The 25,278-nt window shown below is 37.7% G+C and overlaps 1 protein-coding gene across 3 annotated transcripts; it reads left to right on the forward strand.

The window, feature by feature from the left end:
• Positions 1–361: 361 nt before the first annotated feature.
• Positions 362–22,236, forward strand: TMEM237 (transmembrane protein 237). Of its 3 annotated transcripts, XM_039257412.1 has the most exons (14): positions 1,222–1,283; positions 2,777–2,809; positions 3,416–3,426; positions 4,379–4,435; positions 5,399–5,539; positions 9,709–9,829; positions 10,571–10,728; positions 13,584–13,707; positions 14,222–14,413; positions 15,864–15,937; positions 16,595–16,688; positions 17,493–17,614; positions 20,914–20,990; positions 21,561–21,638. In XM_039257412.1, exons 1-14 carry the CDS (start codon positions 1,267–1,269, stop codon positions 21,564–21,566), a joined length of 1,227 nt encoding a protein of 408 aa, XP_039113343.1. In that variant the 5' UTR covers positions 1,222–1,266; the 3' UTR covers positions 21,567–21,638. The 3 variants fall into 3 exon arrangements, with proteins under 3 accessions (XP_039113342.1, XP_039113343.1, XP_039113344.1); XM_039257411.1 differs by lacking the exons at positions 1,222–1,283; positions 20,914–20,990 and adding an exon at positions 362–501 and having other exon boundaries at positions 2,778–2,809; positions 21,561–22,236; XM_039257413.1 differs by lacking the exon at positions 4,379–4,435.
• Positions 22,237–25,278: the final 3,042 nt, after the last annotated feature.

Consider the following 25,278-nt stretch of genomic DNA (forward strand, 5'->3'; position numbering starts at 1 on the left):
AGCGGAATGGTCTCTATTATGTTCAGAGATCAGTCTTTAGCCCTTCCAGACTTCTGGTTCTAGTGATGATCAGTTCCTGGCTCTTTTAGGCAATCTTGGCCTTGCTGATTATCAGTTCTCGGTACCAATAGCGTGTTTTGGTGTTAGCGGTATATATTTTCTGCTCACAGCCCTTGACTGCCTTCTTGATTCGTTTCTTCACTGCTTGACCAGCGTTTCCATCAGGCTTACAACCGGGCTAAGCGCGCCCCTCCCTAACTCTGACGCCTTGGTGGGCGGGGCTTGACACCTTGGTGGGCGGGGCTTGACACAGCTAAGACCAGCGGAGATCTGGCCCCCAGAACTGCGGCCTAAGCCGACACCACGAAGCCCCCGCCTGTCGCAGGTCCCGGAAGCACGGTCGCGGGAGCCAGGCTCGGGCCACCGGCGGTTGCGTTGAGAAAGCCAGGCGGGGAGAGCGCCATGAGGACGGACTCAGGGCTTCGCCTCGAGGCCGACCCGGTGAGCGGCGCTTTGGCCACGGAGGCGGCGGAGGTGGAGGGTGTTGTCCTAACGCCTCAGCTGGCCCTGAGGCGGGGCCATGCCTAGAGCTGGGGATCGCAAAGGGAGAGCCCTGCCGGTGATGGGTGATGTGTGCGCGTCCACCCATTTGGTGCTCACAGGATTAGACGGGAGTGGGCGATAGAAGTTTGTCCCGACCCCGGGACCCGAACTCCTGGAGCCAGGGGAGAAGCGGGGCGTGAAGTTTCCGAGTGCCTGAGTGCCCATGTTGCTATGACAACGCCTCTCTTCGGTGCCTTCCCGGCTTCTGCGTGTTCCCGGACTGCCAGCGAGGTCTTTCCTGTAGATTCTTTCCGGGGGGTATTTATCCGCCTAGGAAAGACATCCTAGCGGAGACTTAATCAAGGTCTTTTCCCACCTTCCTCGAAGAAATCACTTGGGAAGTGCAAGCACTTGGGAAACCATGGGTGCAACCGTGATTGCTGTCCCACACCCGCTGGAGTCTCTTTCCTTGGCACGTCAACCCCCACTCCGAGGTCCCCTTTTCCGCAAGGCTGTATTGAAAAGGCCGGACCAGCTCCCCGCGCTCATCCTCGCCCCCACCTTGCAGAGAAGGGGCTGAGCGCCGCAGCCGCCACGGCTGCGCAGACCAATGACGCACGGCGCCTGCGCGTGGCCGGCCCCGGCGGGAGCGAGGACGGGGCGGGCTGTGAGTTCCGTGCGCCTGGAAGCTGAGCGCCGTGGGCAAGCAGGGTTTTAGACGGAATGGGAAAGAAGCAGGTTAGGAAGCGAGCCTTAGTTATGTTTGATTTCTTAGGATTTTGTGTTCAGTTGAGCCGTCCTGCTTTTAAGGGGCTTAAAGGGTGGCCTTGTGAATGAGTGGCCACGTCATTTTTGCGGAACTTTTGAAACAAGGAATGTGTGAACTGAATCCTTGAACAGAACACGATCCATAGCATCTTTACAATAGCTCTTAGGACTATCATTTTCTTCCGGTCGTAATTTTAACTATCAAATAGTATTAAGACAGGCTGCTTTGTCCTAATCTCGTAGCATTTTTGTTAATACATTGCTTGAACGAACGGATTGCTAAATGGGACGATAGTAGAACAAACTAAAAGTGTCTAAAATGTAACCCTTTTGAATCAATGCCTTCTGCAAGCTGCATGAGACAGTTGGAACATTAAATTGATTTCGAGGTACTTCTGTTAGTATGTTGTTTTGAAAGATCGGAGAATGCTTCTCATCTCTAATCTCTCTGAACTGCAAACACTTTCTCTTATTCATATAGAGTGGCATTTATAAGAGGTGTGTGTGTGCCTTTAATCCTCTCTGCCCTAAAATGCATTTATCATGCTATATCAGAGTGATTTCTTTAAAAAAGTAAGTTACTCTGTAGCATACAACCTCCACTGGCTTCTCATTTAATTAAAACAAAATCTAGACACCTTCCTTTTGTCTTCAAGACCCAAAGGGTGGTACCTAGGTGATTCAATTGTTACGCTTCGGACCCTGGACTTCCGCTCAGGTCATGATGTTACCGTTGGTGGGATCAAGCCCCGCGGGTTGGTTGCCCACTGATAGTGGGGAGCTTGCTTGGGATTCTCTCTCCCTCTGCCCCGACTCCACTCACGTGTGCTCGCTCTCGCTCTCTCTCTCTCTCTCTCGCTCTCTCTCTCTCGCTCTCTCTCTAATAAATTAAAAAAAAAAAAAAAACGAACAAACCCAAAAACGTATTTAATTAATCTGGTCCCTGCCTGTCCTTTGTAACTGTACTGCAGCCTTCCTGGCCTTCTTTTATCTGAAACACTGTAATCTCTCCTAAAAGCCATTGTTTGCTCCCCTTTGGCTCCTTTCTTACTCAGGTCTCAGTTCAAATATCTGAGAGACTTTCCGTAACTAAAGTACCAGTCCATGTCCTCCCTTATTTGTGTGTGTGTATGTGTGTGTGTGTGTGTGTGTGTGTGTGTAACCTTCTCATACTTAACTACTAGAAAGAAAGTTCCATAAAAGCAGGGATTTCTGTTTTCTTCATTATTGTATCTGTAGTCCTTAGAACACAGCCTGGCATGTAGATAGAGAGGAGTGTAGGAAGGAAGGAATTTTATATGAAATTTAGAAGTTGGTAGGCCAAATTTAGAATTGCCCATCTGATTTTTAGTAGTACTTGGATTTCATTTGATGAAAGATTTGAAGTACATGAAGTATCAAAAGATTTGAAGTACATGAAGATGTTCTGAGGCTTTTACTTACAAGCAATTTTCTTCTCCCCATAGCGTCCTCCACGAGCCCTTCCACCTATGCCAAGGTAAAAATACGTTACAGTAATTTTATTGAGTTTTAAAAATGTAAAATGAATAAAGTAAAAAAATTGGCTAGTATTATTGCAAAATTATAATACAGAGAAGACTTCTTGAAGATTTTAGAAAAAGGCTTCCTAAAAGTTTAAAGGTAAACAATCCTTGAATCATTAGGATTACAGTTAAAATGAAATGTTCTGTTTCAAAGCCTGAATGTCACCATGGTAAGATAATGGATCCATTTTGAATGTTTTAATGTCTTGTTTATCAGACTTTTGATCCTCTTTGGTTTGCTGGAATAGTTTCCTCAGAGTTTAAGCTGATTTTAATCAGTGACAAAATAAGAATTCTTAATCTGTTTAATCCACTTTATTAATAGACAGTAGGGAATATGTGTATGTAAGTTCAGAAAATATTGGGGTTATTTTGTTAGTAGTTTTATTAGCTTTTTTACTTATAAAAGTATGCTAGTTTATAAACTAGCTGGCTGTGTGAAAGCTTATTTTAGATTTATAATGACTTAAGTCAGTTTTCAGTCTGACAGTATAATTTCTAATTAATAGTTTCTTTTTTTTTTGTCTTTGTCCTAATTAAATTTGGTTGGTGTCATAAAGTGCTATTCAAGGTGAGTTAGTTCATCCTTAACGTAAAACTTTTAAAACTTGGAGTTCGAAAGCTAATTTAAAACTTGGAGTTCGAAAGCTAATTTGATTCCTTAATGTTTTTCTTAAAGTTGAATCTGAATGGCATAATTTATAATATTGCAATATCCTTTTATCCTTTTAGCAAACTATCTTTCTGACTGCTATTTTATTAAATGAAAATTGATATATAGCACTAATTATATGAGTGATACTTTACCTTACAAATATAAAAGGACTCATTCCTGAATGGAGTCACCCAGAACATAACCATTGGCTAATTTATAGTATTGTAATAAGGACTACACTGTCTTTTGTGTCATTTAATCAGGATAGAGTCGGCTATGCTATACCAACCTCAAAGTCTCTGACTTAGTGTCATACAAGGTTATTTCTGGTTAATGCTGAGTACACTGCGGCAACAATGCAGGCCCGTCACCTTTCACCACTCTTTGCTATGACATTGTGATCCATGCTACTCCATTCTGTGGCTCTGCCATCATAACATCCTTCAGCCATGGCAGCGAAAGCTGAAGAGTTACTTACTGGGTTTTTCAATGCCTTGGCACATCAATTCTGCTCACAGTATATTGGCTCAAACCAGTCACAGGTCACACCTAGGTGCAAGGGGGCTGGGAAATGTAGGGGATCAGATGAATATTTTATGAGCCTACTTTTCTAGTATTAGAAATATCACTGTTTCTTTCTCTTTTTTTTTTTTTAAGGTCACTGTTTCTAATATTACTGACCAACAGCGAGCTACTGGCATTACACTATAAGCTTTCTTTGATTTTGTCAGTTTCTTGCCTCCTTCCCCCAATGTGTAGAAGTAGGTCTTCCTTACTAAAAGTTCCTTTTGACTGCTCTCTGCATTGAAATTTAGGCAGTCTTTTCTGTGTTTTTTTTTGTGTGTGTGTATGTGTGTATGTTTTATAGGTGATATTCCCCTTAGTCGTCCTAAGAAAAAGAAGCCCAGAACAAAAAACACACTAGGTAAGAAGTTGTTCTTTTTTTGTGGGGTCACAAGTCTTTCCAGGACCTCAGGCATGACAAACATCACAGATGAGGTAGAGACAAAGCCTCAGCAGTCCCAAGTCACTGCTGTGTTGAAGATACAATCAGGGTCAGTTGAAAGCAGTGGAATTCCTGGTGGTATTGAGGAACAAGCAATGGGCAGCTTGAAGAGCGTCTAGAAGTATTTGTGGCATAAATAGTAGTGCTACTTAAACTCTTACTTCCACAGCATTCTTGGACTCTTTGAGGTCTTGTATCCCTAGACAACATAAATTGTCTTAAGCTGTGATTGATTTCAGACCCTTGAACAGGATACTGGATTTAGAGACACAAGGTCCTTGGATCCCTCATTTCATCCAGAGAATCTCTTCATTAGAGCAAGAGTCTGAAGGCAGGGCCATATCGTCCATGTATTAGAGGTTCTATCTATAAGCAAGTTTTGTGAACTTTTTTGTCTTGGGTATCCACTAATACTCCTGGGTGTTCTGTCAGTAACTTAAACTCATCATGTTCAGAATTCATCATTACCTTCAGCCATAAATCAATTTTTACCTCTTAGAAATTTCTGTTCATGGAATCCCCCGCTCTTCCAGTCACCTGGGCTCAAAACCTCCGTCAGCTCTAACTGGTCTCTCCACTCTACTTGCTGCCTCATACAAATCTTAAGATGTGACAATATCTGGATTTGTATGTAGAGCTATAGTAAAAAAACAAAAACAAAAGCTTCTGAGTATTGATTTGATATACCAACGACTGAATTTATTATAATTTATAATGTGATATAAATGTGGGTTAAGACCCAGTCTTATAGTTATAGGCAAAGGCATAACAAAGGACAGTTAATCATCATTTAGGAACCATTCCAGTTCCATTTTTTTCCCATTTTTTTAAGACCTTTGCTCGAATTAGCCTGTTTTTTTTTCCTGCTCCACTTTTCTGTAGGTAGTGCTACTTCGGAAGGCCTTGTTCAGGCTCCTGTTCACAAGCCATCTGAGAGCAGTGAGCCACCAGCTAAAGAACCCACCGAGCATCCAGAAGAAGCTCCTGTTCAAAGGAGGCAGAGGAAGACGAGGCTACCTGTAGGTATGTGAAGAGACTAAGGTTAGATTGTGATACTAGTTGTAATATTGAGGGTATGATTTAAAACTTCCCTGTTCCCATTTTTCCGCACTCATGTCCCTTTGCTTTTTTCTTTCTTAAAATTTTTTACCATTTGAGTAACTCTAATAGTTTAAGTCAAGAATACTTTAGAGAGTCTCTTTTGTCGTATGTCTGTATATTATGAGGGAAGGAATACAAATTCGGGATTAAAACAGAAATTTCAGATCTTGGTGTGTATAAGAATTTAGTATGTGATAAAATGGACATTTAAGGTCAGTGGGGAAGGGATAGATTCAGTATTAGCAATACTACAATGAAAGAACAGTCATCATTTATTGAGTCTTGTTATGTCCCAGGTGCTATTCACAAGGTAGACAAAATACTGTCAAATTGGCAGTGCTTATTTTCAGATTATAAAATTCAAAAGTGTTAGATAGAAATGTGTTGATGAGAAAGGGGCACACTCACATGCTGCTGCTAAGAGCATAAATTGGTATAGCCTGTCTGTACTGCTAGAAATAGAAGTAACTATACTACCCACAATAATTAAAGGATGATAACTGCAACATTATTTTTAGGAGTAGAAACTGGTAATAACCATAGCTAACAAAGTGATACTGACTAAATAAATCATGTTTCATCCATTTAATAGAAACCAAGCACCCATTAAAAGGATTGTTAAGGTGAAATAGTGACATGGAAAACCATCAATAATGTACTGTTGAGTCATTATCCATACATACAATAGTATATATCAAAGGATCCTATTTTTGTAAAATATGTTGTATTAATTTCCCAGAGCTGCCATAACAAATTATCATAAACAGAATAGCTTAAGCCAACAGAAATTTATTTTCCAACAGTTCTGGAGTATAGAAGTTCAAAATCAAGGTGTCTGCAGGGCCGTACCCCCTCTGAAGGCTCTAGGAAAGAATCCATCCTCACCTCTTCTAGCTTCTGGTGGTTATTGGCAATCCTTGATGTTCTTTGGCTTGTGGCCATATAACTCCCATTTTGTACACCTGTTGTCACATTTTTCCATATTTATGATAGAAAGATTTCAGTCATTGGATTTCAGGCCCATCCTAATCCAGCATGATCTCATCTTAACTTGATTATAATTGCAAAGACCCTATTTCCAAATAGAGTCTCATTCATAGGTACTGTGGGTTAGGACTTGAACATACCTCTTGCAGGGGGACACAATTCAACCCAGAACACATATATATGCATGCATCTATATCATAAAAACAATGGAAATATATAGCAAAGGTAGTTTTTTTAGAAGATGGAATTAAGGATGATTTTTATTGTTTTCCTTTCTTATATTTTACTAATTTTTCTAAAATTGAGAGCATTATGACTTTCATAGTAATTAGAAGAAAGACCATGGGTTTTGTTAGAGTAAAACAAAGTGAAGGAATGAGGATTGGGAGATTAGCTCTTTCCTACTAACGTTGGCCCCTGATGAATAATTTATTACAAAATAATTACCCTGACCAATTACTTATCTTCTTAGAAAATAGTAGGTCCTGATTGGATGGAAGAATTACAGGAGGAAAGGGAAGGAGCTAGAAGAGTTCATAGAATGGAGCACAGATTTTAGAGGTGAGTTGAGGTAGGATCTGCAGTGCCCAGGGACAGTAAGTATTTATGAGAGGAGAGGGCAGAAGAAGGGAAAAGAGAAAGAAATGATGCTCAGACAGGTTTATGATTTATTTCATTACTGGCAATAAATATAGTTGAATTAAAACTACCATCTTAGTTAATTTAGTTAGGGTACAAATTGGAAAATCAAGATGGATACCAGTACCTAGTTTTACAATTATGAAAAAGTATTTACAGAAATGACCATTTTATTTTTATTATTTATTTATTTATTATTTTTAATTTGAGAGAGAGAGAGAGAGAGAGTGCAAGTGAGGGAGAGAGGGAGAGGGAGAGAGAGAGAGTCTTAAGCAGGCTCCACGCTCAGCATGGAGCTGGACGTGGGGCTCAATCCCATGAACCTGTGATCATGACCGGATCCAAAATCAAGAGTTGGATGCTCACCTGACTGAGCCAGCCAGGTGCCCCTGACTTGACCATTTTTAGAAAGTTCAGGACTCACTGAAGTTCTGGCAAAAAGCACCTGTCACAGCCATTCCAGAATGTACCCACCTGTGCAGGTCCAGCTTTCTAAATTTCTGATTATTTAATTTTGTTTGACTTTTGTTTTGTTTCATTCTGGATGACTATGGTATGCTCTACTTCTATTGTATTTCCAGTTTGGGCTGTAAGTGTCTTATTAAAATAGAATTCTAGGGGCTTTGAGGACATTCCAGGAAGCCATTGCAGTATTTTCAGATTGGAAGAGTAGCTAGCTGATGAGAAGACACCACTGACTTACTTAAACTTAATACCCTGTGCTCAGGAAATAGTTAACATAGCATGCCTGAAACTGCTCTCGTTAGAAAGGCCTACTTGCGTCTTCTTCAGTTACTTTCATACACTTTCTATAGTTTTCAGTGTATAGATCTTTTACCTCTTTGGTTACATTTATTCCTAGGAATTTTATGGTTTTTGATGTAATTGTAAATGGTATCTCTTTCTGATATCTCTTTCTGTTGCTTCATTATTGGTGTATAAAAATGTGGCTGATGTCTGTTCATTGATTTTATATCCTGCGACTTTGCTGAATTTCTGTATCAACTCTAGCAGCTTTTTGTTGGAGCTTTTGGGTTTTCCACGTAAAATATAATGTTATCTGTGAAGAGTTAAAGGTTGACTTCTTTGCCCGTTTGGATACCTTTTATTTCATTTTCTTGTCTGATTGCTGAGGCTAGCACTTCCAGTACTATGTTGAATAACAATGATGAGAATGGATATTCCTCTCATGTTCCTGATCTCAGGGGAAAGCTGTCAATTTTTTCCATTGAGGATGATACTAGCCATGGAGCCTAAATGTCCATCATCTGATGAATGGCTAAAGAAGATGTGGTATATATATTCTACAATGGAATATTACTCAGCAATGGGAAACAAAATGAAGTCTTGCCATTTGCAACAACATGGTTGGAACTAAAGTGTATTATGCTAAGTGAAATAAGTCAGTCCGAGAAAGACAGATATTGTGTGATTTCACTCATAAGTGAAATATGAGAAACTTAAGAGATAATCATAGGGGAAGGGAAAGAAAAATAAGATAAAAACAGAGGGAGGCAAAAGAGGAAATTCTTAAATACAGAGAACAAATTGAGGGTTAATGGGGATGGGGAAAATAGGTGATGGGCATTAAGAAGGGCTCTTGTTGGGATGAGCACTGGGTGTTATATGTAAGTGATGAATCACTGGAATCCACTCCTGAAGCCAAGACAACACTGTATGTTAACTAACTTGAGAATAATTTAAAAAAAAAAAAAAAAGAAAAAGAAAGGCCACTTGCAAGGTTGCCTCTTCACTCGCCTCTGGAACGTGGTTGATAAGCAGTTCCCCACACTGAAATAAAACTTTCCCTAAATTATAATAGTGGTTTGTTATGCATTTGTGGATACAATATGATTTATGCTGAACACCTGCTTTCCTTCTGGGACTCTGGAATTTTGGTATGTGTTAGGCAGGGGGTGCCTGTGTGAGCCAATAAAAGCCTTGGGTGCTGAGTTTAAATGAACGTCCCTGATAGAGAAAGTGTCATACGTGTCACAGCTTGTTGCTGGGGAATTGGTGCACCCTATGTGACTCCAGTGATAGATGACTCTTGACAGCTTATACCTGGTTTCCTCTGAATTTTACTCCATGTGCCTTTTCCTTTTGCTGATTTTGCTTTATGTCATTTCACTGTGATAAATTGTAACTGTGTGTGAGGACTGGTGAGTGTAGTGACTTCTGAGTCCCATGGGTCCATAGGGTGAATATCTGACCTGTAGGTAATCTTGGAGCCCTCCCAGCACTCTGGGTGTTGGATTATTTAATTTTCCCCATATTTTTGGGATTGCAATTTCTTTTTGCTGAACGTTTAGATGTATAAAATTATAATAATTAAAAATTAGGAAAATGATGAAAAAATTTTGGCCTAATTAGAATTTTTAAAGTTGTCTTGTTTTACAAGTTTTATACATTACTTTTCTTTCTACGTTACAGTAACTTGAAAACTTAATCTACTTTATTTTCAGAATTGGAGACTTCCTTCACCCGAAAGAAAGCATCTAATTCATCTTTATTACAAAATGAAAATGGCATTCATATGGAGCCAACTGAGGAGACGATTATTCAGAAACCTCGAAGGAAGACAAAGTAAGAATTTATTTGTCCTTTGAAATATTCTTCACAGATACTGTGCTACTTAATTCAGAGCTCTCAAATGGTAGGTTTGGATTAAGCCATATTAAATACCATAAGTAGGATTATAAAAATACCAGTTAAACCAACCTAATGATAAATTTGAAAAGAATGAACGACTGAAAATGTAAAATACTATATACTTAAAAACTTTAGGAGCTATCTCTAAAATAGATGAAAATCGATAGAAGATATTAGATGAATAGCAAAAGTTAGATACTACAGATACTGAAATTTGAAGGTAATATTAATAAAGTGGACTATTGTGATATATTTTCTCCTATTAATAGAATTCAAATTGTAATTATTTCAGCAATAAATAAAAATGTGTATTTTAGCATAGATAATTAAGTCTCAGATAAAATATAATGGCATACTTTAAAGAAGTTAAATAGCACTATTGTTTGTATTTGGAAATTACCCTACAAATAGGAACAGATTTATTTAGAATCCTATCATTTTAAGTTTGGAAAGAGCCTTACAAATCTAGTTTAGTCACTTCATTTTCCAAATGAGAAAACTGAGGCCCACAGAAATATATGCGACTTGCTGCCCATAACAGTTAATAATAGATCTGTTTGAGTAAAACCACATTTCTTGATTCCCAAGTCCAGAGCTCTTTGACAGGTACCTCCTTATGTGTGTTTGTAAAAATGTAATAATGATCCATTTTTCTTATATTCTTCCTGATTATAGGAAAACCCAGCCAGCAGAATTACAATATGCCAATGAACTAGGAGTAGAAGATGAAGACATAATTACTGATGAGCAAAGTAGTCCAGAACAACAGTCTATATTCACTGCACCCACTGGCATTAGCCAGCCTGTAGGCAAAGTGTTTGTGGAAAAAAGCCGTAAGTAGTTCCTTGTTTTGGAATATGAGCTTTTTAGGAATTATACAAGGATATCCTTTGACCCAGGAATTATATTTCTGGAGATCTAAAGTATGAAAATAAAAATATGAACAAAAGTTTATACACAAAGCTAATCATCATACTGTTATTCTTGAGAATGAAAAACTGCAAACAATATAAATATAAAATAAAAGGGGTATGATTTCCGTCAGTTATGGTGTATCTATATAATCAAATCTTCCATACCATTAAAAAAACGTTTATGGAGAATTTTTCATTTCATGGGAAGATTTAAAATTTTTTAATGTTTTTATTTATTTTTGAAAGTGAGGCAGAGAGAGAGAGAGAGTAAGAGCATGAGTGAGTGTGAGTGGGGGAGGGGCAGAGAGACAGGAAGACACAGAATTTGAAGCAGGCTCCAGACTCTGAGCTATCAGCACAGAGCCCAATGTGGGACACAAACTCGTGAACCGCGAGATCATGGCGTGAGCCAAAGTCAGATGCTTACACAACGGAGCCACCGGGTACCCCCATTTCATGGAAAGATTTAATGAAAAACACACACACACACACACACACACACACACACACACACGTAGTTTGATCTCAACTGTAGAAAAATGTATAGGACAAAAGACTAGAAGGATATATGCCAAAAGATTAATGCTGGTTGTTTCCGTGTTATGGGATTGTGGGTATCTTAGAAAATCTCCCACCCACCTCACCCATTTCTTTATTCTTTGTTGTACTTTACCAGTTTTTTATAATTGGTGGTGGTGTTGGTGATAGGGCACATAATGATATAAATTTTATAATTACAAATAAATGAGAGAAAATACATGATGGTATTACTATTTAAATAAGAAATACAATGTTGTAGCTCTACATTCTTTTTGACATTGATTATAAGACTCCGTTTGCAGTGTTTAAGAAAAACATGGAAAGCATGACCGTACATATCCCATGGATATACTATGAATATGCTGCTTAAAGAACTCAAATGAAAAGTAAACATTAGTCCTACAATTTACAATTTAGATTTTATGTAAATTATTTTAGAATTTGTATTCTGTAAGATCTCATCTGAGGCATCTTAGAGTTCTTGGCCAATGAGAAACTTGTGATCCCAAGAGGCAGACTTAGCCAGGGTCTCAAAGTAGGTTAGTGCAGAACTGGGACTTGAACTGAGGTTGAATGACTTCTAGTTAAGTGCTTTTACTAGTATCCTATGTTGCTGTTTAATTCCTGTTTTTAAGCAATAGCTCTCAATCCTCATTTTTAAGCAATATCTATTTTTGATAGTCTATTTTTTAAGCAATGTCACTGAATTCTCATTTTTATTCTTGTTGGCTTAACACAGAAACTTCCCTACTAGAGTAACTGACCATAACAGACACCAGTTGCCTGCCCAGAAGTTGTCTTTTCTTAGGGAAAATTAGGTATTGCACCTCTGTCTTTCATCCTCCCAAATACTTGACAGCGAGATTTCGCAAAGATAATTGAAATGGAAACTTTCCTGCTTCCTGAGGTCTGTTTGTGGATTGGTAGAGCTACAAGAAAGAGACTTGTCAACAGTAAAAGGATAAGTAAGTCTTTGCTCACACAGTATTGCAGTGCTGACACTTGAATGGATACTTACCACAGGAATCTCATATTTATAAAACAATTCTTTTCCTCTCTGTCGTCACAGAATGCCATGATACACACACTGGCATTTTTCCCAAGAAATTTTGAAGTCTTTTCAAACATTGACTTAGCTTTATAGTGCTGGCATTTAAACTTTAATAAACTTCTAGGGGCACCTGTGTGGCTCACTGTGGTTAAGCATTTGACTTTGGCTCAGGTCATGATCTCACAGTTTGTGAGTTCAAGCCCCACACTGGGCTTTGTGCTGACAGCTCAGAGCCTGGAGCCTGCTTCAGATTCTGTGTTTCCCTCTCTGTCTGCTTCTCCCCTGCTCTGTCTCTCTATCTCAAAAATAAATAAATGTTAAAAAATTTTTGAACTTTAATAAACTCCTAACATCTCAAAATTAGAATATTTTGGATTATGTCAGGTTAAAGGTTTCTGGACCTTGTTCTGGGTGGGAAGTTCATTATTTCATTAAATACAATTGATTTCCAAAACTGTTACTTTAACATCTATTTTGGGGTGAGAAGGAAGTATATGGACTTTTTTATTTTCCCTAAAGATAAAAAGTAGTATATTTAAGCAAACAAAAGAAAAGAGACTTTTTTTTTTTTACAAATAGTTTATTGTCAAATTAGTTTCCACATAACACCCAGTGCTCATCCCCACGAGTGCCCTCCTCCATGCCCATCCCCCCTCCCCCCCACCCCCCCCACATCCATCAGTCCTCAGTTTTTGTCAGCATTCAAGAGTCTCTCATGGTTTGCCTCTCTCCCTTTCCCCCACCATTTCCCTCCTTCTTCTCCCCCTTGTTCCTCCGTCAAGTTCCTCCTAATCCTCCTATACGTGCAAACATGATATTTGTCCTTCTCTGCCTGACTTATTTCGCTCAGCATAACACCCTCAAGGTCCATCCATGTTGCTACACATGGCCAGATTTCATTCTTTCTCATTGCCATGTAGTATTCCATGGTATAGATAAACCACATCTTCTTGATCCATTCGTCCGTTGATGGACACTTAGGCTCTTTCCATGTTTTAGCTATTGTGGAGAGTGCTGCTATGAACGAAAAGAGGCTTCTGAAATAGGGACTGGATCAGGGAGAGTTTTTAGCTAGAAAAACCGCAAAATCTCAGTCTCAGGGTTCTTATGGTGTGAAATAAAGTAAACAGACTGCCAGGGTTCTCTGTTACTAGTTGTTAATAAGTATGTAATGTGTTCTTAGGGAGATTCCAGGCTGCTGATCGTTCAGAGTTGATAAAGACCACAGAAAATATAGAGGTGTCAATGGACGTGAAGCTTTCCTGGACGACCAGAGATGTTGCACTCTCAGTACACCGGGCTTTCAGGTGGCTGCTTTTGTTGGACTTTTCTTAAAATAGTTGTCCAAGGGGCACCTGGGTGGCTCAGTTGGTTAAGCGTCTGACTTCAGCTCAGGTCATGGTCTCACAGCTCGTGAGTTCAAGCCCCACGTCGGGCTCTGTGCTGACAGTTCCGAGTTTGGAGCCTGCTTCTGATTCTGTGTCTCCCTCTTTCTCTGCCTTTCCCCACTCACACTCTGTCTCTCTGTCCCTCAAGAATAAATAAAATTTTTTTACGAAATGTTTAAACAGATGTTCCATAATTTTTTAATAAGTGTTGATCTAAATTGTGAACAAAACTGACAAAATAGTAAATAGGTGTATTTTTAAAAACATTTAATTGGAATTAAATCATCTGCCTATCAGTGTGATAAAAAGAAAAAGCTTGGTTTTAGTGTTTTGAAATGTTGGGTTTTATTCTTACATGTGAAAAGATTTAAAAAATATTTTAGCATTTTACTTTAGTAATGCGTGCATAATAACGGAACCCTTTTCCATTCAGGATGATTGGTCTCTTTTCCCATGGCTTCTTGGCTGGCTGTGCTGTGTGGAATATTGTTTTCATATATGTTCTAGCAGGAGATCAGTTTTCTAACCTCTCAAACCTTCTGCAACAGTACAAGATCTTAGCATATCCATTCCAGAGTCTTCTCTACTTGCTTTTGGCTCTAAGTACAGTTTCAACTTTTGACAGGTAAGATTATTGTGACTGCACATCCCTCTAACTTTTCTTTAGGTGGAAATGTTGAGCAAACTATGTCTCTGACAATGACAGTTTTCAAAAGAGAATTCTAGGATATTAATATTATTTTGACTTTTTTAAAAAGCCAGTCTGTTTCTGTTTTTTGCGGGGGGAGGGGATGGAAATACTTTCCAAAAAAAAGCACTTCCTAAATCTAAATCCATTCCAGCATCAATTCTAAATCTGAAATTTCTTCCAAATATAATCATTGGAAACATTTCCAAATATCATCTTCCAAATCATCTGAATCAGGTAATATGTGAGATTCTGGGTATTGTATGAATTTCCTAGGTTTGCTGTAACAAAGTACGGTTGACCCTTGAAAAATCTTAGGGGTTGGGTGTGCTGACCCCTTGCAAGTCAGAAATTTATATATAACTTTTGATTCCTTCAGAGAACTTAACTAATAACCTACTGTTGACCAGAACCCTTACCAATAACATAAATAGTCAATTACCACATATTTTGTATGTTATATGTATTACATACTGTATTCTTCTAAAAAAGTAATCCAGAAAAAACAAAAGTTATTAAGAAAATCATAAGGAAGAGAAAATACATTTCTAGTACTGCACTATATTGAAAAAAATCTGCGTGTAATTGGACCTATGCAGTTCAAACCTGTGTTAATCAAAGGCCAACTGTACTATAAACTGGGTAGCTTAAAGCAACAGTGATTTATTCTCTTTCAGTTCTGGAGGCTAGAATTCTGAAATCAAGGTGTCAGCCAGGTTGGTCCCTTTCTGTAGGGCTGGATAGAGAGTCTCTTCCATGTCTTTCCTTAGCTTCCAGTGGTTGCTGACAGTCCCGGGCATTATTCCTTGGATTGTAGATGATTCACTCCAGCCTCTGCCTTTTTTGTCACGTGGTGGTCTTCCCTTCTCGCCTTCTAAGGACAGCAGTTGTATTGAATTAGGGCCCATTAGAATGACTTCATCTTAACTTGATCACATCTGTAAAGACTCTATTTCCAAATAAGGTCATGTTCACAGGTAAGGGTGGGGAAGGGGCTAGAGGTTCAACATGTCTTTGAGAACACAATTCATCCCATTAGGAAAAACAGCAACTTAAAGCCTAAAGATATGGGTAATACAAAGAGGTAGAATCTAATGAAATTTTGCAATTCATGTTTAATTTGTTTAATTTGTTAAGAATGTCTTAACCCCAAAGGAATATTGACTAAATATTAATCTAGTTAAATGTTTTATGTGGCTTTTGTAAATAAGATATTCTTTCATGTGTGTTTAGTATAAACTGTAGCCACTTAAAGCTTAATAATAGACAATGTATGTGGTAGCATTAGAATAGAGAAGAAAAACGGGACAGTCAGGAGAGTCAAGAGAGTACAGTTTTGTGAGAAGTTTATGAACGCACTCTGACAAGCGACTTTTGTATTTTCTAGGATCGACTTTGCTAAAACATCGGTAGCAATCCGAAATTTTCTTGCCCTGGATCCTACAGCTTTAGCGTCTTTCTGTGAGTAAAAAGTTTAATTTGATAATTGTTTAATACTTGAATTACACTGTAATTTTGAACCAGGAAAAGTTTAATTTTACTTTCAGAAAGATTTTATGTTATTGCTTCTTGTAAACATTACTTATAGATGTCCGGTGGAATTTGCAATTAAAAAAATACAATAGGCATAATTTTTATAGAATTGTTTTCCAGTGCAGGTTGATCTAGATAACTTTCAAAAGTTTAATTTGTCCTGTATTTTGTAATGTTTCAGTTTTGTATTTCCTACTTGACATTAAACAGATTCAGCTAGCATGGCATTTCAGCAACAAATACTATTTTATATCTTTTTGATAATTTGGGATACATTTTGTTCTAAGTTATGGGAATATTAGTAAAACTAGTTTTAAGACCTTGAGTAAGTAATTTAATTTCTTAAAAGACCTTTAGGTTCTTGTAGTTTCTAATGATGAAATAATGAGCATCTCAAAACACCCTTCTGCATCTATATTCCTGAAAATTAAAATAAGGCTAGCCAGCCTATTGAAATTGATCAAATGAATTTCTTTTATGTCATCATTCCCCAATGTATAGAGTTTTGACTTTGCAGTAATCTATAATTCAAAATAAACTGGTTTGTTAAAAATACTTTAGTAATTTCATTTATCTTTTTCTCAGTGTACTTTACTGCTCTTATATTATCTCTGAGTCAGCAAATGACAAGTGACAGAATCCACCTTTACACACCTTCTTCTGTTAATGGTAGCCTCTGGTAAGAACCCACAGTAGCATTAGCAATTGTTGATGGTAAAATAACAGCAACAATCAGAGTACTGTTCTTATCCTTCTACTCTCTTACATGTTTTCACTTATAAATAATAATGAAGGCCCTGTTTTTGTTCCCAAAATTATGGTAAGAAAATACCTATTACCTTGGTTAATGGATAACTATTGGTATTTAACTGCATTTTTAATGAAATGTACTCTTTTTTATAAATCTGTTTTAAATCTATTAAGTTATGGTTTTAAGATCAGTCATGCACCATGAACTGGAGAAGCCTTGTACCTTTACCCCCAGTCAGGGAGCCTAACACCCCAGAATAGTGACTGGAGTGGGTAGCTGGGACGGAGTCAGAAAAGACTAGAAAGAGAGCAATCTAAGGAGAACCAACCTCCACAGATCAGTAGCCAGTCATGATGCTGACAGGTCAGTTGAGAGTCCAGTTCCCAAAACTCAGAGGGGCAGTCTTTTTTGAGAAGGTAGCGAGGGGCATGGGTGGCACCACGGTAAATGGAAGGGAAACCTAGAAAATTCGTTTGGCGATAGAGTTCAGTAACCTTTGAACCTTTATTCTCGTGTGTGTGTGTGTGTGTGTGTGTGTGTGTGTGTGTGTGTCTGTGTGTGTTTTTATATATATATGGTATATTATAGGGAAATTGTATATTATATATTTATTTCATGCTTGTTATTTCTCTAGGTGAGGACTGCTATTTTTTTTAAAGTTTATTAAATAGATATATTTGGATATATGATCCTAAATGAAGATATTTCTAATGAGTGTTCATGTATTTTTAGGGCAGCAGGAGTTGAGGAACAGGTTCTCCAGCCATGGATTGTAGTGAATCTGGTGGTGGCCCTTCTGGTTGGACTATCATGGCTTTTTTTGTCTTACAGGCCAGGCATGGATCTTAGTGAAGGTATTAAAGAAGAAATAGTATAAGAATATCATGAAATCTTTTGACTTTATAAATTTTCTTTTATTGAATGGAGTTTAAAATATTCTTTTTTTTTTTTTGAGTTTAAAATATTCTGATAACAAAGCTGTGTTTAAAATAAAATAATGTAAGGAGAGTGACAATAAAGTGGCAAAACAATGCCAGGAGAAGCAGAGAGAGCCTAAGAGAGTTGGAGCCTCAGAGTACTTAATGAAAGTCTTCTGTGGCCCATGTGCATATTTATATTTAGGAGGTATTTCTTCCTGGAACCCTTCAAGTATTTTATAGAGAGTCTTTGCTCTTCGTTTCTCTTGGTTTCCTTCTGATCAGAGTATCTCTTAATTTGAAATAAATTATGCTTCATCTATGTAGCTTTTATCAGACATTCATTCTTACCTCCTCTACCTGGCACAGATTCTTAACCCTTCACTGTCTAATGACGTGTGTAGTAATCCTAGCTTTAGTGTGCCTGGTGGAAAGTGAGATTTACTAATCTATTGTCCTCAGACTCTTTTTGGAACATCTGGAGAAGAGAAATCATATTAGCAGACTGATAACCCTTGAACACACTGCTTTAGGAACTACTTAGTATTTCTAGTGTAACTTGTATTTCCTTAGCAGATGTTCCCCAGTTTCACCCTTAAATCTCTTTGATTTTTCTGGACTTTGGTTATTTATTCTTGATTGGTTAAATATCCTGAGCCTTTGTGATTTGATCAACTAATTACAACCTCAGAAGTCTAAGAATTGAGAATCTTTCCAATATTTCCATTTGTAAAAACTAAGACAAAAGATGTAACCTGGTGTGTTTTTATTCACAAATGTACTCTTTTGCATCATAATTCTCATGTTACTTCAGCGAATATTCTGTTGCTTTGTTTCTTATGGGGTATTTGAAGTATTTTTAAAAGTTGTTTTAGGCTTTATGTATTTTGCTGTTTCTTATTTTCACTCAGCATTTAGTCATTCAAGGAATTTTTCATCTAATATTTTTATTGGAAGACTTTGTTAAATTCCTAAGGGCTTCTTTATCTTTTTTTTTTTTTTTATAGAATAAGTTTTTATTTTTTATTTTTTATTTTTTTTACAAATAGTTTATTGTCAAATTAGTTTCTACATAACACTCAGTGCTCATCCCCAAAGTGCCCTCCTTCATGCCCATCCCCCCCTCCCCCCCACATCCATCAGTCCTCAGTTTTTGTCAGCATTCAAGAGTCTCTCATGGTTTGCCTCTCTCCCTTTCCCCCACCATTTCCGCCCTTCTTCTCCCCCTTGTTCCTCCGTCAAGTTCCTCCTAATCCTCCTATACGTGCAGACATATGGTATTTGTCCTTCTCTGCCTGACTTATTTCGCTCAGCATAACACCCTCAAGGTCCATCCATGTGGCTACACATGGCCAGATTTCATTGTTTCTCATTGCCATGTAGTATTCCATGGTATAGATAAACCACATCTTCTTGATCCATTCATCTGTTGATGGACACTTAGGCTCTTTCCATGTTTTAGCTATTGTGGAGAGTGCTGCTATGAACATTGGGGTACATGTGCTCCTATGCCTCAGCATTTCTGTATCCCTTGGGTAAATTCCTAGCAGTGCTATTGCTGGGTCATAAGGGAGTTCTATTGTTAGTTTCCTGAGGAACCTCCACACTGTTTTCCAGAGGGGCTGTACCAGTTTACATTCCCACCAACAGTGTAGGAGGGTGCCCGTTTCTCCACATCCTCGCCAGCATCTAGAGTTCTCTGATTTGCTCATTTTAGCCACTCTGACTGGCGTGAGGTGGTATCTCAGTGTGGTTTTGATTTGTATTTCCCTGATGAGGAGGGATGCTGAGCATCGTTTCATGTGTCTGTTGGCCATCTGGATGTCCTCTTTGGAGAAGTGTCTGTTCATGTCTTCTGCCCATTTCTTCACTGGGTTGTTTGTTTTTCGGGCGTGTAGTTTGGTGAGTTCCTTATAGATTCTGGATATTAACCCTTTATCTGATATGTCATTTGCAACTATCTTTTCCCATTCCGTTGGTTGCCTATTAATTTTCTGGGTTGTTTCCTTGGCTGTGCAGAAGCTTTTAATCTTGATGAGGTCCCAACAGTTTATTTTTGCTCTTGATTCCCTTGCTTTTGGGGATGTGTCAAGTAAGAAGTTGCTGCGGTGGAGGTCAAGGAGGTTGTTTCCTGCTTTCTCCTCTAGGGTGTTGATAGTTTCCTGTCTCACGTTCAGGTCCTTTATCCATTTTGAGTTGATTTTTGTGCATGGTGTGAGAAAATGATCTAGTTTCATTCTTCTGCATGTTGCTGTCCAGTTCTCCCAACACCATCTGTTAAAAAGGCTGTCTTTTTTCCATTGGATATTCTTTCCTGCTTTGTCAAAGATCAGTTGGCTGTATACTTTTGGGTCCACTTCTGAGTTCTCAATTCTGTTCCATTGGTCTATGTGTCTGTTTTTGTGCCAATACCATACTGTCTTGAGGATGACAGCTTTGTAGTAGAGGCTGAAGTCTGGGATGGTGATACCTCCCGTTTTGGTTTTATTTTTCAGTATTACTTTGGCTATTCGGGGTCTTTTGTGGTTCCATACAAATTTTTGGATAGTTTGTTCTAGTTTTGAGAAGTATGCTGGTGCAATTTTGATTGGAATTGCATTGAATGTGTAGAGTGCTTTAGGTAGTAATGACATCTTAACTATATTTATTCTTCCTATCCATGAGCATGGAATGTTTTTCCATTTCTTTGTGTCTTCTTCAATTTCCTTCATAAGTTTTCTATAGTTTTCATCATACAGATCTCTTGTATCCTTGGTTAGGTTTATTCCGAGGTATTTTATGGTTTTTTGTGCAATTGTGAAGGGGATCAGTTTCTTGATTTCTCTTTCTGTTGCTTCATCATTGGTGTATAAAAATGCAACCGATTTCTGTACGTTGATTAGGGCTTCTTTATCTTTATTTCTTTTAATTTTTATAAATAACAGAGCTATGTACTAAATAATAGTTTACATGTAGAAATGTCAACTAATAACATTCTACATGATGGCTGGGAGTGAAGCTGGATCCAGCTGGCTTGTGCAGATTTCCAGGATCCTGCTGTCTTTTAGGGCTGTATGAGTCATACATTTTTATTTCTCTGTGGATAAAAAGTATAAATATAAAATGAGGATGAAAATAACTTGCTTATTGGGTTATTATGGTGATTAAGTGGGATAACACATTTAAGATAAAGATAACTGGGCACACACCTCATGTCAGTTCCAAGGCCTTGTTCTTCCTCTGTCCCTCCATTGTAGGTGGCCATGGTCACTATAGAGTTAGTCCTTTTAGCTGTTTAAGAATCCTGGGTTCCCTAAGTGACTTAAATTTTCTGGTAAGAGTTATTATCTCCGTTGTATATGTTTTATTTTTCAGTGGTTTATAGCACATTTAAAATTTAAACATTTCAAAATGTACAGTTTGTACATTTGTCATTTAATTGCCTTTTATTATTTTTTTAAGTTTATTTATTTATTTTGAGAGAGAGAGCAGCATGAGCAGGGGAGGGACAGAGGGAGAAAGAGAGAATTCCAGGCAGGCTCTGTGCTGACAGTGTGGAGCCTGCTTGGAATTCTCTCTCTCTCTCTCTCTCTCTCTCTCTCTCTCTCTCTCTCTCTCTGATCCTCCCCTGTTCTCTCTCTCTCTCTGACACTCCCATGCTCTCTCTCTCTCTCAGAATAAATAAATAAACTTTAAAAAAGAGTCAGATGCTTAACTGACTCAACCACTCATGTGCTTAAATCAGATTTCATTATTAAGAATTCTTACTTGTACTTGAGGGCTATTATATGTATTAAATATGTCAGTTATAAACAGTATTTGTCTGTTTATAACTAAGTCACAAAATTCTTTTTGAGGTACTGGGAAACCATTTTGAGTAAGATCTGATCATTTTTTCTCCCAGAGTTGATGTTCTCCTCTGATGTGGAAGAATATCCTGAAAAAGATAAAGGACTCAAAGCCTCTTCATAATGCCAGCTCACCTTCAGAGTAATAATGACCCAGGATTTAGAATTTTTCCTATTCTTGTTTTTAAATGTGTTTTAATAAGATATGTTCCGGTGTATTTGGAATTGAGTTTTTGATTATATAGTACTGAAAAATTTCTCAAGATTATGAAAAATGTAAAAATTGTATCTGCAGTTCATACCCAAACACTAATTTCTATAGCATTATCATTTTAATGACAAAGGAGGTAATGAGCTAGAAAACAGCAGGTGAAAGTTTTTATATCCTGCTCTCAAGCTAGTTGGATTTATAATCATTATCTTGAAAAATTCTAATACAGAAAACAAAATTACTGTTATAAAATGTATATCAGGCTTAAACAAAATATGGGGAATAGGGAAGAAGGGGTCAAAAGACCTTTATTTTTAATGTCTCCTTACTGAATAAATTAAAATATGAAATTTGTCTTTTTTGAAACTGGAATGGTGGTGTTGATTATATATCATGTAATAAATATACTGTAATTTAGCTTGAAAGTTGCTTTACTTCATGACTAATAAAATGTACCTCTTCTGTTTGAAAAGTTTCGTATTAGAACTACACCAAAATAAAAAGCTTTGCACAGCAAAGGAAACCATCAAGAAAATCAAAGGCAACCTACTGAATGGGAGAAGATATTTGCAGATATTTGATATATTTGATAAGGGGTTAATATCCAAAATCTGTAAAGAATGTCTACAACTCAACACCAAAAAACAAGTAATCTATTTAAAAAATGGGCAGAGGACCTAAATAGACATTTTGCCAATGAAAACATACACATGGCTAACAGATACATGAAAAGCTGGTCAACATCACTATAATCATGGAAATGCAAATCGAAACCACAATGAAAAATCACCTTACATCGGTGAGAATGCCTAAATTCAAAAAGACCAGTGGTCATGAGTGTTGGGGAGGATGTGGAGGAAAAGAAACACTTGTGCACTGTTGGTAAGAATGCAAATTGGTGCAGCCACTGTGGAAAACAGTGTGGAGATTCCTCAAAAAATTAAAAATAAAACTACTATATGATCCAGCAATTCCACTACTGTGTATTTGCCCAAAGAAAACAAAAACACTAATTCAAAAAGATATATGCACCCCTAGCTTATTGTAGCAATGTTTACAATAGCCAAGATAGGAAAGCAACCGAAGTGTCCATCCATAGATGAAAGGATAAAGAAGTTGTAGTATGAACATAGAATTGAATATTACTCAGCCACAAAATAGAATGAAATCTTAGCATTTGTGGCAACATGGATGGACCTAGAAGGTATAATGCTAAGTGAAGTAAGTCAGAGAAAGATACCATATGATTTCACTCATTTGTGGAATTTAAGAAACATAACAAAGACAAAATTTGACTCAAAAACAGAGAACAAAGTGGGAAGGCGGGTAGGAGGATGGGTGAAATAGATGAAGGGGATTAAGAGGTGCAAACTTCCAGTTACAAAATAAGTCACAGGGATGAGAAGTACAACAGGGAATTCAATCAATACAATTATAAAAATGTTTGATGACAGAAGATAACCATACTTACAGTGGTAAGCACTGAGTAATATGTAGAACTATTGAATCATTAGGTTGTACACCTGAAACTAATATAATACCATATATTAATTATACTTCAATAAAAAAGTTTTAAAACTGTAAAAGTTTACTATCCTTTAAAAATCCATAATGGTTTTCCAATATCTGGTTGCACATCAGAATCATTTAGGAAGCTTCAAAAAACATGTAGCAAAAGAGAAGCTGAGTGGAACACAAATTCAATGGAATAAATGAGAGTCCTGTGAGTTTATTGAGCTAACTCAGTTCACCTCTGCCGTGCCCTTTCCTCTGCCTCTATTTTTGTGCAACAAGAAAATATGAGGAGAAAACACCATCCCTTTTCTCAGGCTCTCTATCAGAGACATCTCTGGCTCTCAAATAAATCCCACTCTTGAGATGTGTCCTGCATGGAAAAGGGTCTCTTCAGAGCTGTATTCCACGGTGCCTCAACTAGTATGAGATCCTAGAGCTCAAAACAATGAGGAGACACTCTCCACGGGAAGATACACTTCAAAGGCGTATCAAGCTTGTCAGTAAAACTTTTGGGCCTGCCCTGATTAGCAAGCAACCGAGTGTTGTGGAACAGAAGAGCACTGACCAATTGACGAGGGGGTGGATGGCTCTAAGAATAGGTCTAAATTTGGTGCAAACACCCTACTAGAAATATCTTGCTGCCCAGGAGACTGGAGCTGCCGAAAAGGGATTCTCTGTGCTGACACAGAATTGTGAGTCTGTTGGCAATTCGGAAGTCATCCTGCCAGTTCTAGCTTTTGCTGTGATCAGGGATGGTTATGCTGATAACAGGCTGGTGGTGCAGGAGTTGGTGATCCTCCTTGTTAGCAAACTTCAGGGAAGTTGTCCATTAGCTCTAAAGCTACCACACCTGAACCAAAAAAAAAAATCAAGGAAATATGAAAAAACCAGTGTAGGGGTTGTAGTAGTCTGAATAATATCCTCCAAAGATATTCATCTCTTCCTCCTGGAACCTTATATTGGCAAAAGGGATTTTGCAGATGTGATTAAGGTTGTTTAGCCCTGAAATGGGGAAATTGTCCTGGAGTATCTGTTTGGGCCCAGTGTAATTACATAAGTCTTTAAAAGCAGAGAACCCTTCCTGTATGTGGTTAGAGAGTAAAGTGACAATGGAACAGGGGCAGAGAGTTCTATGTTGTTCATTTTGAAGGAGGACGGGGCCACAAGCCAATGAACATGAGTGATATCTAGAAGCTGAGAATGACCCTTGGTTGACAGCCCTCCAGGAAATGGATGTGGACTCAGTCCTGCATCATTAAGGAACTGAATTTTGCCAATATCCCAATGAGCAAACGAAACAGATCTGTCTCTCTCAAAAATACATAAACACGAAATTTTTTTAAAGGTACTAAACAGTCCCAAAAACTATAGGAGTCTTTCATTGCTGCCCTTTTATAACCACACTTATTTCCCCATCTCTGCACCTCTAACTCCAACCCCTTGCAACCATTAATCTGTCTTCTATTTATAAAATTTTGTCATTTCAAGAATGTTATAAATGAATCATACATTTATATGTATGTATGTATGCATGCATATGTATACATATATATGTATGTAATCTTTTGGGATTAGCTTTTTTTCTGCCCAGAAAATTCATCCAAGTTGTGTATTCATCTTTTTTCATTGCTAAATTGTATTCTAAGATAGAGCACCTGTTTAATCATTTACTTGTTGAAAAACATCTGAGTTGATTTCACTTTTTTGGCTATTATGAATAAAGTTGCTATGAACATTTGTGTGCCGGTTTTTATGTGAATGTAAGTTTTTGTTTCTCTGTGAAAGTGCCCAGGAGTGCAATTGCTAGGGTGCATGGTAGTTACATGTTTAGTTTTTTTGTTTTTTTTTTTAAGAAATTGCCAAACTGTTTTCTAGAGTGGCTGTAACTTTGTTTCTTCTTTACATTTTTAAAAAAGAATTCACACCATTTTATTTTAGAATGTCCTGCCTACATTTTGCATTTGTTTGATTTTTTTCCTAATAGCATCATTCAATTTTTTCTCTATCTCCTGAATTTCCTGTAGACTGCAGGTTAGGTCTACAGGTTT

Source organism: Hyaena hyaena, unplaced genomic scaffold (assembly GCF_003009895.1).
Source record: "Hyaena hyaena isolate Hyena2069 unplaced genomic scaffold, ASM300989v1 scaffold_615, whole genome shotgun sequence".
Classification (NCBI taxonomy): domain Eukaryota; kingdom Metazoa; phylum Chordata; class Mammalia; order Carnivora; family Hyaenidae; genus Hyaena; species Hyaena hyaena.